Source organism: Panulirus ornatus, chromosome 12 (assembly GCF_036320965.1).
Source record: "Panulirus ornatus isolate Po-2019 chromosome 12, ASM3632096v1, whole genome shotgun sequence".
In the NCBI taxonomy this organism is placed as follows: Eukaryota; Metazoa; Arthropoda; class Malacostraca; order Decapoda; family Palinuridae; genus Panulirus; species Panulirus ornatus.
This window is the reverse complement of record NC_092235.1, coordinates 34024021-34040440: the sequence shown is the minus strand read 5'-3', so window position 1 is coordinate 34040440 and position 16420 is coordinate 34024021. Positions and strand designations below refer to the sequence as shown.

Here is a 16420-nt window from a genome sequence, read left to right as displayed (position 1 = left end):
AATATGGGTAAAACTAAAAGTTGATGGAGAGAGATGGGTGATTATTGGTGCATATGCGCCTGGGCATGAGAAGAAAGATCATGAGAGGCAAGTGTTTTGGGAGCAGCTGAATGAGTGTGTTAGTGGTTTTGATGCACGAGACCGGGTTATAGTGATGGGTGATTTGAATGCAAAGGTGAGTAATGTGGCAGTTGGGGGAATAATTGGTATACATGGGGTGTTCAGTGTTGTAAATGGAAATGGTGAAGAGCTTGTAGATTTGTGTGCTGAAAAAGGACTGGTGATTGGTTATACCTGGTTTAAAAAGCGAGATGTACATAAGTATACGTATGTAAGTAGGAGAGATGGTCAGAGAGCGTTATTGGATTACGTGTTAATTGACAGGCGCGCGAAAGAGAGACTTTTGGATGTTAATGTGCTGAGAGGTGCAACTGGAGGGATGTCTGATCATTATCTTGTTGAGGCGAAGGTGAAGATTTGTATGGGTTTTCAGAAAAGAAGAGTGAATGTTGGGGTGAAGAGGGTGGTGAGAGTAAGTGAGCTTGGGAAGGAGACTTGTGTGGGGAAGTACCAGGAGAGACTGAGTACAGAATGGAAAAAGGTGAGAACAATGGAAGTAAGGGGAGTGGGGGAGGAATGGGATGTATTTAGGGAATCAGTGATGGATTGCGCAAAATATGCTTGTGGCATGAGAAGAGTGGGAGGTGGGTTGATTAGAAAGGGTAGTGAGTGGTGGGATGCAGAAGTAAGATTATTAGTAAAAGAGAAGAGAGAGGCATTTAGACGATTTTTGCAGGGAAAAAATGCAATTGAGTGGGAGATGTATAAAAGAAAGAGACAGGAGGTCAAGAGAAAGGTGCAAGAGGTGAAAAAGAGGGCAAATAAGAGTTGGGGTGAGAGAGTATCATTGAATATTAGGGAGAATAAAAAGATGTTCTGGAAGGAGGTATATTAAGTGCGTAAGACAAGGGAGGAAATGGGAACTTCAGTGAAGGGCGCAAATGGGGAGGTGATAACAAGTAGTGGTGATGTGAGAATGAGATGGAGTGAGTATTTTGAAGGTTTGTTGAATGTGTTTGATGATAGAGTGGCAGATATAGGGTGTTTTGGTCGAGGTGGTGTGCAAAGTGAGAGGGTTAGGGAAAATGATTTTGTAAACAGAGAAGAGGTAGTAAAAGCTTTGCGGAAGATGAAAGCCGGTAAGGCAGCAGGTTTGGATGGTATTGCAGTGGAATTTATTGAAAAAGTGGGTGACTGTATGATTGACTGGTTGGTAAGGTTATTTAACGTATGTATGACTCATGGTGAGGTGCCTGAGGATTGGCAGAATGCGTGCATAGTGCCATTGTACAAAGGCAAAGGGGATAAGAGTGAGTGCTCAAATTACAGAGGTATAAGTTTCTTGAGTATTCCTGGTAAATTATATGGGAGGGTATTGATTGAGAGGGTGAAGGCATGTACAGAACATCAGATTGGAGAAGAGCAGTGTGGTTTCAGAAGTGGTAGAGGATGTGTGGATCAGGTGTTTGCTTTGAAGAATGTATGTGAGAAATACTTAGAAAAGCAAATGGATTTGTATGTAGCATTTATGGATCTGGAGAAGGCATATGATAGAGTTGATAGAGATGCTCTGTGCAAGGTATTAAGAATATATGGTGTGGGAGGCAAATTGTTAGAAGCAGTGAAAAGTTTTTATCGAGGATGTAAGGCATGTGTACGTGTAGGAAGAGAGGAAAGTGATTGGGTCTCAGTAAATGTAGGTTTGTGGCAGGGGTGTATGATGTCTCCATGTTTGTTTAATTTGTTTATGGATGGGGTTGTTAGGGAGGTGAATGCAAGAGTTTTGGAAAGAGGGGCAAGTATGAAATCTGTTGGGGATGAGAGAGCTTGGGAAGTGAGTCAGTTGTTGTTCGCTGATGATACATCGCTGGTGGCTGATTCATGTGAGAAACTGCAGAAGCTGGTGACTGAGTTTGGTAAAGTGTGTGAAAGAAGAAAGTTAAGAGTAAATGTGAATAAGAGCAAGGTAATTAGGTACAGTAGGGTTGAGGGTCAAGTCTATTGGGAGGTAAGTTTGAATGGAGAAAAACTGGAGGAAGTAAAGTGTTTTAGATATCTGGGAGTGGATCTGGCAGCGGATGGAACCATGGAAGCGGAAGTGGATCATAGGGTGGGGGAGGGGGCGAAAATCCTGGGAGCCTTGAAGAATGTGTGGAAGTCGAGAACATTATCTCGGAAAGCAAAAATGGGAATGTTTGAAGGAATAGTGGTTCGAACAATGTTGTATGGTTGCGAGGCGTGGGCTATGGATAGAGTTGTGCGCAGGAGGATGGATGTGTTGAAAATGGGATGTTTGAGGACAATGTGTGGTGTGAGGTGGTTTGATGGAGTAAGTAACGTAAGGGTAAGAGAGATGTGTGGAAATAAAAAGAGCGTGGTTGAGAGAGCAGAAGAGGGTGTTTTGAAATGGTTTGGGCACATGGAGAGAATGAGTGAGTAAAGATTGACCAAGAGGATATATATGTGTCGGAGGTGGAGGGACCGAGGAGAAGTGGGAGACCAAATTGGAGGTGGAAAGATGGAGTGAAAAAGATTTTGTGTGATCGGGGCCTGAACGTGCAGGAGAGTGAAAGGAGGGCAAGGAATAGAGTGAATTGGATCGATGTGGTATACCGGGTTGACGTGCTGTCAGTGGGTTGAATCAGGGCATGTGAAGCGTTTGGGGTAAACCATGGAAAGCTGTGTAGGTATGTATATTTGATGTGTGGACGTATGTATATACATGTGTATGGGGGGGGGGCATATCTTTCGTCTGTTTCCTTGCGCTACCTCGCAAACGCGGGAGACAGCGACAAAGCAAAAAAAAAAAAAAGAAAATATATATATATATATATATATATATATATATATATATATATATATATATATATGCATATATATATATATGTAAATATAAATATATATATATATATATATATATATATATATATATATATATATATATATATATATATATATATATATATATATATATATATATATATATATATATATATATATATATATATATTTCATTTTACTTATATTTATTTTGCTTTGTCCCTGTCTCCCGCTATAGCGAGGTAGCGCAAGGAAACAGACGAAAAAACTTCCCAACCCAGACATATACGCATGTATATACATACACGTCCATACACGCAAATATACGTACCTATATATCTCAACTTATACATATGAATACACACATATACATTTGCAAATATACACTTGTACATAATTCATACCGTCTGCCTTTATTCATTTTCATCGGCACCCCGCCACACATGAAATAATAACCCCCTCACCCCTAATGTGCGCGAGGTAGCGCTAGGAAAAGACAATAAAGGCCACATTCGTTCACACTCAGTCTCTAGCTGTTATGTAATAATGCACTGATACCACAGCTCCCTTTCCACATCCAGGCCCCCAGAACTTTCCATGGTTTACCCCAGACGCTTCACATGCCCTGATTCAGTCCATTGACAGCATGTCGACCACGGTATACCACATCGTTCCAATTCGGTCCATTCCTTGCACGCCTTTCACCCTCCTGCATGTTCAGGGCCCCATCTTTGAACATCCCTTCCACTCCATTTTTCCACCTCCAATCTGGTCTGCCACTTCTCGTTCCCTCCACCTCTGACACATATATCCTCTTGGTCAGTCTTTCCTCACTCATTCTCTCCATGCGACCAAGCCACTTCAAAACACCCTCCTCCGTTCTCTCAACCACACTTCACACCATATAGTGTCCTCAAGCATCTCATTTCCAGCACATTCACTATTCTCTGCACAAATGTATCCATAGCTTACGCCTTGCAACCATATAACAATGTTGGACCCACTATTCCTTCAAACATACCCATTTTTGCTTTCCGAGATACTGTTCTCGACTTCCACACATTCCTCAAGGCTCCCAGAATTTTCGCCCCCTCCCCCACCCTATGATTCATTTCCGCTTCCATGGTTGCATCTGCTGCCAGATCCACTCCCAGATATCTAAAACACTTTACTTCCTCCAGTTTTTCTCCATTCAAACTTACCTCCCAATTGACTTGACCCTCAACCCTACTGTACCTAATAACCTTGCTCTTATTCACATTTACTCTCAACTTTCTTCTTTCACACACTTTACCAAACTCAGTCACCAGCTTCTGCAGTTTCTCACATGAATCAGCCACCAGCGCTGTATCATCATCGAACAACAACTGACTCACTTCCCAAGTTCTCTCATCCACAACAGACTGCATACTTGCCCCTCTTTCCAAAACTCTTGCATTCACCTCCCTAACAACCCCATCCATAAACAAATTAAACAACCATGGATACATCACACACTACTGCTGCAAACCTACATTCACTGAGAACCAATCACTTTCCTCTTTTCCTACATGTACACATGCCTCTCATCCTCGATAAAAACTTTTCACTGCTTCTAACAACCTGTCTCCCACACCATATATTCTTAATACCTTCCACAGACCATCTTTATCGACTCTATCATATTCCTTCTCCAGATCCATAAATGCTACATACAAATCCCTTTGCTTTTCTAAGTATTTCTCACATACATTCTTCAAAGCAAACACCTGATCCACACATCCTCTACCACCTCTGAAACGACACTGCTCTTCCCCAGACTGATGCTCTGTACATGCCTTCACACTCTCAATCAATACCCTCCCATATAATTTACCAGTAATACTCAACAAACTTATACCTCTGTAATTTGAACACTCACTCTTATCACCTTTGCCTTTGTGCAGTGGCACTATAAAAGAATTTCGCCAATCCTCAGGCACCTCACCATGAATCATACATACATTAAATAACCTTACCAACCAGTCAGCAATACAACCACCCCCTTTTTTAATAAATTCCACTGCAATACCATCCAAACCCGCTGCCTTGCCCTCTTTCAACTTCCGCAAAGCTTTTACTACCTTTTTTTGTTTACCAAATCATTTTCCCTAACCCTCTCACTTTTCACACCACCTCGACGAAAACACCCTATATCTGCCACTCTATCATCAAACACATTCAACAAACCTTCAAAATACTCATTCCATCTCCTTCTCACATCACCACTACTTGTTATCACCTCCCCATTAGCCCCCTTCACTGAAGTTCCCATTTGCTCCCTAGTCTTACACACTTTATTTACCTCCTTCCAAAACATCTTTTTATTCTCCCAAAAATCTAATTATACTCTCTCATCCCAACTCTCATATGCCCTCTTTTTCACCTCTTGCACCTTTCTCTTGAACTCCTGCGTCTTTCTTTTATACATCTCCCACTCATTTGCATTTTTCCCTTCTAAAATCGTCCAAATGCCTCTCTCTTCTCTTTCACTAATAATCTTACTTCTTCATCCCACCACTCACTACCCTTTCTAATCAACCCACCTCCCACGCTTCTCATGCCACAAGCATCTTTTGCGCAAGCCATCACTGCTTCCCTAAATACATCCCATTCCTCCCCCACTCCCCTTACCTCCTTTGTTACACCTTTTTCCACTCTGCACTCAGTCTCTTCTGGTATTTCCACTCACAAGCCTCTTTGCCAAGCTCACTTACTCTCACCACTCTCTTCACCCCAACATTCACTCTTCTTTTCTGAAAACCCCTACAAATCTTCACCTTCGCCTCCACAAGATAATGATCAGACATCCCTCCAGTTGCACCTCTCAGCACATTAACATCCAAAAGTCTCTCTTTCGCGCGCCTATCAATTAACACGTAATACAATAACGGTCTATGGCCATCTCTCCTACTTACATACGTATACTTATGTATATCTCGCTTTTTAAACCAGGTATTCCCAATCACCAGGCCTTTTTCAGCACATAAATCTACTAGCTCTTCACCATTTCTAGTTACAACTCTGAATACCCCATGTATATCAATTATTCTCTCAACTGCCACATTACTCGCCTTTGCATTCAAATCACTCATCACTATAACCCGGTCTTGTTCATCAAAACCACTAACACACTCATTCAGCTGCTCCCAAAACACTTGCCTCTCATGATCTTTCTTCTCATGCCTAGGTGCATATGCACCAATAATCACCCATCTCTCTCCATCAACTTTTAGTTTTACCCATATCAATCTAGAATTTACTTTCTTACACTCTGTCACATACTCCCACCATTCCTGTTTCAGGAGTAGTCCTACTCCTTCCCTTGCTCTTGTCCTCTCACTAACCCTTGACACTACTCCCAAGACATTCCCAAACCACTCTTCCCCTTTACCCTTGAGCTTCGTTTTACTGAGAGCCAAAACATCCAGGCTCCTTTCCTCAAGCATACTACGTATCTCTCCTTTTTTCTCATCTTGCTTACATGCACACACATTTAGACACCCCAGTCAGAGCCTTCGAGGAGGATGAACACTTCCCGCGTGACTCCTTCTTCTGTTTCCCCTTTTAGAAAGTTAAACTTCATTTTGCTTTGCCGCTGTCTCCCGCGTTAGCGAGGTAGCGCAAGGAAACAGACGAAAGAATGGCCTAACCCGCCCACATACACATGTATATACATACATGTCTACACACTCACAGTATACATACCTATACATCTCAATGTACACATATATATATACACACACAGACGTATACATATATACACATGTACATAATTCATACTGTCTGCCTTTATTTGTTCCTATCGCCACCTCGCCACACATGGAATAAGAACCCCCTCCCCCCTCATGTGTGCAAGGTAGCGCTAGGAAAAACACCAAAGGCCCCATTCGTTCACACTCAGTCTCTAGCTGTCATGTAATAATGCACCGAAACCACAGCTCCCTTTCCACATCCAGGCCCTACACACTTTCCATGGTTTACCGCAGACGCTTCACATGCCCTGGTTCAATCCATTGACCACGCCGACCCCGGTATACCACATCGTTCCAATTCACTCTATTCCTTGCACGCTTTTCACCTTCCTGCATGTTTAACCCAGAAAAACAAATGGATTAAACTTCATATATATATATATATATATATATATATATATATATATATATATATATTTCCCATTTTAGAAAGTTAATACAAGGAGGTATAAGTTTGTTGAGTATTCCTGGTAAATTATATGGGAGGGTATTGATTGAGAGGGTGAAGGCATGTACAGAGCATCAGATTGGGGAAGAGCAGTGTGGTTTCAGAAGTGGTAGAGGATGTGTGGATCAGGTGTTTGCTTTGAAGAATGTATGTGAGAAATACTTAGAAAAGCAAATGGATTTGTATGTAGCATTTATGGATCTGGAGAAGGCATATGATAGAGTTGATAGAGATGCTCTGTGGAAGGTATTAAGAATATATGGTGTGGGAGGCAAGTTGTTAGAAGCAGTGAAAAGTTTTTATCGAGGATGTAAGGCATGTGTACGTGTAGGAAGAGAGGAAAGTGATTGGTTCTCAGTGAATGTAGGTTTGCGGCAGGGGTGTGTGATGTCTCCATGGTTGTTTAATTTGTTTATGGATGGGGTTGTTAGGGAGGTAAATGCAAGAGTCTTGGAAAGAGGGGCAAGTATGAAGTCTGTTGGGGATGAGAGAGCTTGGGAAGTGAGTCAGTTGTTGTTCGCTGATGATACAGCGCTGGTGGCGGATTCATGTGAGAAACTGCAGAAGCTGGTGACTGAGTTTGGTAAAGTGTGTGGAAGAAGAAAGTTAAGAGTAAATGTGAATAAGAGCAAGGTTATTAGGTACAGTAGGGTTGAGGGTCAAGTCAATTGGGAGGTGAGTTTGTATGGTGAAAAACTGGAGGAAGTGAAGTGTTTTAGATATCTGGGAGTGGATCTGTCAGCGGATGGAACCATGGAAGCGGAAGTGGATCATAGGGTGGGGGAGGGGGCGAAAATTTTGGGAGCCTTGAAAAATGTGTGGAAGTCGAGAACATTATCCCGGAAAGCAAAAATGGGTATGTTTGAAGGAATAGTAGTTCCAACAATGTTGTATGGTTGCGAGGCGTGGGCTATGGATAGAGTTGTGCGCAGGAGGATGGATGTGCTGGAAATGAGATGTTTGAGGATAATGTGTGGTGTGAGGTGGTTTGATCGAGTAAGTAACGTAAGGGTAAGAGAGATGTGTGGAAATAAAAGAGCGTGGTTGAGAGAGCAGAAGAGGGTGTTTTAAAATGGTTTGGGCACATGGAGAGAATGAGTGAGGAAAGATTGACCAAGAGGATATATGTGTCGGAGGTGGAGGGAACGAGGAGAAGAGGGAGACCAAATTGGAGGTGGAAAGATGGAGTGAAAAAGATTTTGTGTGATCGGGGCCTGAACATGCAGGAGGGTGAAAGGAGGGCAAGGAATAGAGTGAATTGGAGCGATGTGGTATACAGGGGTTGACGTGCTGTCAGTGGATTGAATCAAGGCATGTGAAGCGTCCGGGGTAAACCATGGAAAGCTGTGTAGGTATGTATATTTGTGTGTGTGGACGTGTGTATGTACATGTGTATGGGGGGGGGTTGGGCCATTTCTTTCGTCTGTTTCCTTGCGCTACCTCGCAAACGCGGGAGACAGCGACAAAGTATAAAAAAAAAAAAAAAAAAAAAAAATATATATATATATATATATATATATATATATATATATATATATATATATATATATATATATATATATATATATATATATATATATACATATATATATATATGTATATATATATTTATATATCAGAAAGAGTATATATGCACTAAGAGGTCATGGTGAGGTTATCAGGTCACTCAGATGTATGGGAGTTCAATCCGACCAGACCCGTCAACATGAAATCGCGTTGGTAGAATTTTTCCACACATAAGATCTATCATTAGTCTATCACATCTGAAATGGTTATAGTTTTAATCAATTCTTTTCAAATGGATTTGTAATTTATCAGGATTCCATGATATTTCTTCCCAGAACTATTTAATTTTTTGCTGGTGGAAGGAGTTTCCCCTCCTGTGTCGTTGTCAAATGATGTTTCATGATGGCGTAAGACACTACTGTATTAGTAGGTCGTATTATTATGTTATGTTAAGTAATCTTTTGCCTGCTTGGCCAGGATAATGCCTACCCCAACTTCCACAAGTAATTATGTCCATACTACCACTCATAACCTTAGAATCATGTTGGATATGGTTGTTGTTTATCATGTTGAAGATCACTTGAACATCCGAGCTTATTTTTATGACTGGTTCCATATCGCTCATTTCATCATCTGATGATTCAGGGTTCATAGTCTTATATAAACATAGAAATAAACACAGATATCATAGCATTAATATTATGATTATATTAGATGGATACGTAGGAAAGGATGTTAGATGTCATCGGTAAACAATAGGTTTTAATATACCTTTTGTCTTCTGATTAACTGATCATCCAAGAGCTATAAGCTCTTGTTATCTTCTTCTACAGTGACCTTCATATAACAGACTGGAACAAGTCATTCAGTCTTGTCAAGAACACGACAAAATCTGTATGGACTGGCCAAGAATGTAAGATGGCATCACCATATCTGAACGCATGATATTATCTGGTTCTATTTTGCTTAACAATCGACTTTTGAATTATTTCATATCCATGTAAACCAGCACAGATGATAATTTTCCCAAGGCCATGCCAAACATCTGAGTAAAGTATTTTCAATTTAAGGTAAATTATAGACTATCTACACACTTTCTAAGCAGTCTGACAATATTACTAATAAAAATTTTATTAAAGTTTGAACCAATAACCTCTGGGAGGAATATTTTGGCCAGATGGCATCAAAACTGGGTGACTCAAGATCCAAGTAACAAGCAATGGGAGTTTATACATTACTGTAGGTGCAAACGCTTGGAGCGAAAGCGATGGTAGAGACTAGAGTTAATGAGCTGAGAATATGTAGAGGAGGATGAACCTTGGACAAGAGAGAAGTGGAAGAGAGGGGGAAGTGGAGATGTGATGTTCAAGAGAGGGGGAAGTGGAGATGTGATGTTCAAGAGAGGGAAAGTTAGATTAAAGACTGAAGTCATTTGAAAGCTTTTACGGGATAATGGAAGCCTTCAGATACATAATGGATACCTTAAACTACAGAAGAACCTCGACATTTTCTGTCTTTAAATGTATATGTATTACGATGGTTGCATATCCAAAGGCATGTCGTTTGAATAACGTGGTTAAGGTGCTTTTATTGCAATAGATATGTTCATTATAATGGACGATGCACAGAAGAGTGATTTTGCATTTATTGCAGGAGTTATGCTGCATGAAGTATGTCACTGTACGAGATATGTTGGTTGTCTTTTAGACCGTTGATCACGTATGTACAAAGAAGAATGTTACTAGTACTGTAGGCGGAGTATTTCATGTAATGCAAGAGAAAATTTGCCCGTATGTTAGGAGGTATTTTGCTTGTATTACAGGGGAAATGTTCCTTGTATTACATGAGGAATACTCGTTGTATTTTAGGAATATTGTGATACACAACATGAGGAATGTTGCTAGTTTTCCAGGAGGTATACTGCATGTAATGAAAGAGAAATGTTTGCAGTGCAGAGAGAATGTGCCTTGTATTGCAGAAGAAAAGCTGTCTGAATTGCAGGAAAATTGAAGCTTTTTTTTACGCGAACAATATTGCTTGTAGTGAGGAAAAAATGTTATGTGATTTTTGGGATGATTATTATTGTCTGTGTTACTAGGAGAGTTTGATTTCATTCCAGGTAAGTTGTTTCTGCTATAAAAGCAAATTGATGGTATTCCAAGAGGTGTCTTATTTGTGTTGCATGAGGAGTTTAATTGCATTGTAGAGATTATACAGTCCATTGCAGGAAGGGTTTCAGCGCATTGTATGAATTATACCGTTTGTATTGCATGATAGTGTTCTCTTGTATTGCAGGAGGTTAACTTCATGATGGTGAAGGCTGGGGACGACCCGACAGTGTTGATACGGTCTGTACAACGTCTCCTGAGCAGGGTGTTCGTGCCAGCCGTGAGAGTCAATCCCTCAGACCTGGACACTTGGCCTGGCAGTGTCAGCGCCAGGGATCATCTCCTGGCCGGCCTCCGATCCTTCGCTTCCTGTCTCCATGGTACTACCGTCACACCTTCGATCACTATCCTTCACATCTTTTGTTTCTCATATTCTGTCCTCCATAATCCCACTATATCATTGCATACATGAAAATGTGTGTCCACTCCTAATGTGTTTTCACCTTTTCTTCATCAGTCTATTATAAGGAAGTCTCCTTAATGTTCTCAGTGTATTAAACGCACACACAAACACAGACTTACATTGTAACTGGATTATGAAAGTTCAAGTCCACTTTGATGGGATTCTTATAGCTTCAAGATTGTGCTCCACGCGACAGCATTTTAAAGAGAGCTCCCTCATGTGTGTGTGTGTGTGTGTGTGTGTGTGTGTGTGTTCGTGACGCAGTGCTCTTTTCAATTGGTTGACAGCGAAAAGCCTTCACGAAGGTAACATCTCACTTGCGGTGCAGCCATCTGAAAGCAGGGTTCGGGAATACCCCTGGATGTTATTCATTTACAGTTACTCCAGGACTCCATCATGGAAGGATCTCAGCGTTACACAGGGCCGTTTTTCCAGAGACTTCTACGGCTGAAAAGTTGTCCTGCACATAGAAGCAGGGACCAGATGGATTCTTGAGGCATGAGTAGTTCTCTGATCTTCTTTCCATCAAAGGAGTTTCCCCCGTATTTCTGCTTGGTGACAGCTTTTTAATTTGCCTTTCATGTGGTATATACCTTTCTGGTAGACCATATGCAAGCAGTCCACCAAACCCTCCCACTTGTCTCAGACAGAAGTAAATTTCTCGCAAAAGCAGTCTCTCCTCTCTCTCTCTCTCTCTCTCTCTCTCTCTCTCTCTCTCTCTCTCTCTCTCTCTCTCTCTCTCTCTCTCTCTCTCTCTCTCTCTGGTACCATAAATAGCAGGTTAGCACAGGTACAGAAATGCCTGGAGCATCATTACGAGACGCGACGAACTTATATCTTGTGCAGTTATTGAAAACCGAGCATTACTGAAATCTGAGAATAAACACTTCATCGCCGAGTTGGCAATACCTGGATACAAACTATTTATGAAAGATCGCTTGTACAGGGTAGATGGTGGAGTTTTGATCTACGTTGATAACAATCTAAATGCTATTAAGGTAAGTAAAGTAGACACACAAACTTACGACTCTCTTTATATTGATATTACCGACAAGTTCAAAAGTAAACTACGTCTCGGCGTTATTTACAGACTTCCTAAGGAAAAAGAAAACGACGATAAGATGCTATACAATGAAATCAAAACTATAATAAACAGTAAAGAGGTTCCAAACATAAAGTGGAACACGTTAACAGGTGACCGAGAGGGAACGAGACTAACGGAACTGATTGAAGACGCATTTCTAGAACAGTTGATTAAAAACCAACTAGAGGTAAAAACATTCTTGATTTTGTCCTCACCAATGACACAAACTTAACTCTTGCGAAGAAAGCGAGAGTTTGTCAAACAGCAATCACAGTTTGATTAGATAAAGATGAATTTACATTATGAAATAAATGACAACAAACTCTTGATCCCAGATTACAGGCGAGCAAATTTTGAAAACATGAGACAAGAAATTCGCAGTACCAATTGGGCAAAACTTCTTGACGTTTACACAGTAAAGGAAATGTGTAATAATTCTAAACACACATTACTCAAGACTGAAAATGAACATATTCCACGAATTACGAAGAAAATTTGCAATATTTCAAAACCCTCATGGATGAATAGGAGAATAGAAGGACTAATTCGCCAAAAGATTAAAAAACAGGAAATTCAAATCAATCCAAATAGAGTGTAAGGTCATAAGACACTGTAAACACAAGGGAAGAAAAATATCATTGAAAGCTAAGAATAATCACAAGAAATTCTTCAAATATATAAGACAAAGGAAGACAGTAAAAGAAGGAATTGGACCATTACGAAACGACCATGACACACTAACTACTGACGACAAGGAAATGGTTACCATGCTAAACTATTCTTTAAACTCCGTATTCACAATTGAAGAAATATTTCGAATACCGCAACTAATGAAAATGTTTCAAAATTCTGATGAAGAAGAGTTCAAGGTTAGAGAAATATAGTTCTGAAGTACCTAAATACCTGGACCAATTAAGTCCTAACAAATTCAACGGCCCAGATAACTTAGCTTCATGAATTTTAAAGGAAGTCAGGAGACAGCTGATATACCCATAACAAAAATATTCAACAAATCTCTATCAGATGGTCAGGTGCCAACTAACTGGAGACTAGCAAATGTTACTCCTATGTATAAGAAAGAGACATATAGTGTTCCTTAGCCTTACGTCAGTATTAGATGAAATGATAGAAAAAATGATACGGGATAAAATTTTCATGTTTCTATACGAACACAAAATTATATCGGACAGCCAACACGATTTCCTCAATGGAAGATCCTGCCTGACGAATTTCGTGGATTATCTTAATGTTATTTATCAGAAATGAGACGAAAAATTACCGTGTGATGTAGTATATTTAGATTTCCAAAAGGCTTTCGATAAAGTACCTCACATAGAGACTATTACATAAACTCAAAGTACACGGGATAGGTGAAGAACTCTGTACATGGATCAGAGACTGGCTTACCGGAAGAAAGCAGCGTGTAGTATTGAACTCGGTCTCATGCCTAAGATCTCCAAACCGGCTGACGATACTAAACTAGGAGGTAGAGCTGTAAACAGGCGGGACTGCGAAATGATTCAAAGAGATCGTAACTTATTAGCAGAGTGGTCAGACAGATGACAAGTGTAAAGTTATACACTTTGGAGACAAGAATAAACGTTACGACTACAAACTATTCGGAAACTCTCTAACTAAAGTGAATGAAGATAAGGACCTTAGAGTTGTCATTAGCAACAATTTGAAATACACTAAACAGTGTCAAGCAGCAAGTAGAAAAGGCAAACAAATGTTAGGTTTCATAGCCAGGAACATAGATTATAAGACACCAGAAACAATTATTACACTCTAGTAAGACCACACCTTGAATATGCAGTCCAGTATTGGTCCCCAAACTATAAAGACGAAGAAAAATTTGAGGAAGTACAAAGACACGCAACAAATTGATCCAATCCCTTAGAAATCTGGCGTATGAAGAGAGGCTAAAACGATTGGATCTCTTCTCCCTAAAAAACGTAGACTTCGTGGCTACTTAATTCAAGTGTTCAAAATTTCGAACAAGTTCGATAAAGTAAACCTAGAACATCTTTTCGAAATACAAGAAAAATACGGTTACCAGGACAAATTGAATAAAACTCTCTCTCTCTCTCTCTCTCTCTCTCTCTCTCTCTCTCTCTCTCTCTCTCTCTCTCTCTCTCTCTCTCTCTCTCTCTCTCTCTCTCTCTCTCTCTCTCTCTCTCTCTCTTCTGTAGAAAGTCATCCATTTGATTTGTAATTACACTGTGAGGCACAATTTTTTTTTTCCTGAGTAGCAAGTGTTATTTCCTAATTGCTTATGCGTAAAAGTAGAGAAAAAGGTTATTATTCCTTTAAAGCAGTGATTTTGTGACCAGGATAGTGATATTTTGAAATTGACCTATTTCAAATTGGACAACTGGAAAATATGCACATTTTTATTCACATATTGTCAGAAAAACAACATATGAATCAAAATTAACATTTATTCACACAAATGTTAAGCAAAAGTGATCACAAAAGAATTAGAAGTGAGCAGTTTTTCGTGATTTGCGATTTTAATGTAAATCACTTTTCACGAATCAGACTCCAAATATAATGTGCCATCATGTTCTCGTTATATGTTCCTTGGTGGCGGTGTTCAAAGTCCAGTAGATCCTGATGGAAGTGCTCGCCTTGCTCATCCGAATATGCACCCATGTTCTTCTTGAATTTATCAAGATAATCGTCAAGAATATGGACTTTGAGGGACATCCAGCAGCCCACTCTGCTGTAGTTCCTCACTATATTCTCAACCAGCTCCACATAATTTTTGGTCTTGTGATTACCCAGGAAGCCCCACATGACTGCGACTAAGCTGCTTCCTTCCTTGTGAGCTTCTTGGGGAACTGCTTGCACTCCAGGATCTTCTTTATCTGTGGTAAGACGAAGACACCGGCTTTGACCTTTGTCTCAGACAGTTTAGGGAAGAAGTCTGGAAGGTACTTGAAGGCTGCAAACTCCTTGTCTAGAGATGTGACAAATTGTTTCATAAGGCTTAATTTCATGTGTAGTGGCGGCATCAACACCTTCCGGGGGTCCACAAATGGCTCTCACTTGACGTTGTTTGTCCCTACAAAGAATTTGGTCCTGTGTGGCCATACCCACCTGTGGTAGTGCACCGTTGTGTCCCTGCTGACCCAAAGGCAAAGATGACAGGGAAACTTGGTAAAACCACCTTAGAGACCCATCAGGAATGCCACCATTCTGAAGTCTCCGATGACCTAACAGCTGTAATCATCATACTCCAAGGCGTCTAGCAAGGTCTTGACACTGTTGTGATCTTTTCTGAGGTACACCGAGTGAGCCAGGAGAAGAGCCGGGTACTAGTTCCTGTTGTGGAGCGGCACGGCTTTGAGGCTCCTGGATGAGCTGTCAATAAAGAGACGTCACTCGTTCAGTTTACAGACGATTCCCATTGCCTGGAACAAACTGGTTACATTGTGGCAGCAGCAGAGCCCATCCTGACGGATGAAGAAGCTGGAAAAACCTAGGTGACGCTTCCTCTGATCTGCGATTTGCACACTTTCATCCAGCAAGTTCCACTGGTTGTTGATGGAAATGATCAAGATCTTGTAGATTTGTTTGCCGAAAAAAAGAATGGTGATTGGGAATACCTGCTTTAAAAAGAGAGACATACATAAGTATACGTATATGAGCAGGAGAGATGGTCAAAGGGCATTATTAGATTACGTGTTTTGATAAACTGGCGGCAGACACAGCAAAATGCGTCTGCCGGATGCTTGCAGCCTCCAGATGCCTTCTCATAAAGATTTATGTATATGTCCACTTAGGCAGCTTAGATCTAAAGTGAACTAGTTGGGTTAAAGCCCTTGTATTCATAGTACTATTTGTATTACTGGAAACTTCTAGAAAGTTCTATATCAGCTAATCAGCAATGAATCTATCTGGAATATTCTGAAAAATTGGTCAATTTCAAAATATCACTGTCTTGATGACAAAAGCAACTATTCAAGGGAATGATAGTAATTTTCTGTGCTTTTAGACACAAGCAATTAGAAAATAGCACTTATTACCCAGGAACAAAACAAGTAAAATATTTTAGTGTTATTTCTTTCCGGATCACGCCTGTCAGTGAGACCTGTCTGTAGTTTAGTGCTGTTCCCGATCTCTATGTTATTGACATTTAAGACGTTTGTCCTT

General features: G+C 40.4%; 1 protein-coding gene across 1 annotated transcript in view; it reads left to right on the top strand.

Annotated features, from left to right (window-relative positions):
• Window positions 1-16420, top strand: part of LOC139752246 (dynein axonemal heavy chain 5-like) — a 482070-nt gene that overhangs the window by 202582 nt on the left and 263068 nt on the right. Inside the window, 1 exon segment of the mRNA XM_071668280.1 lies at window positions 10903-11095. Within this exon segment, the coding sequence (XP_071524381.1) occupies window positions 10903-11095 (193 nt within the window).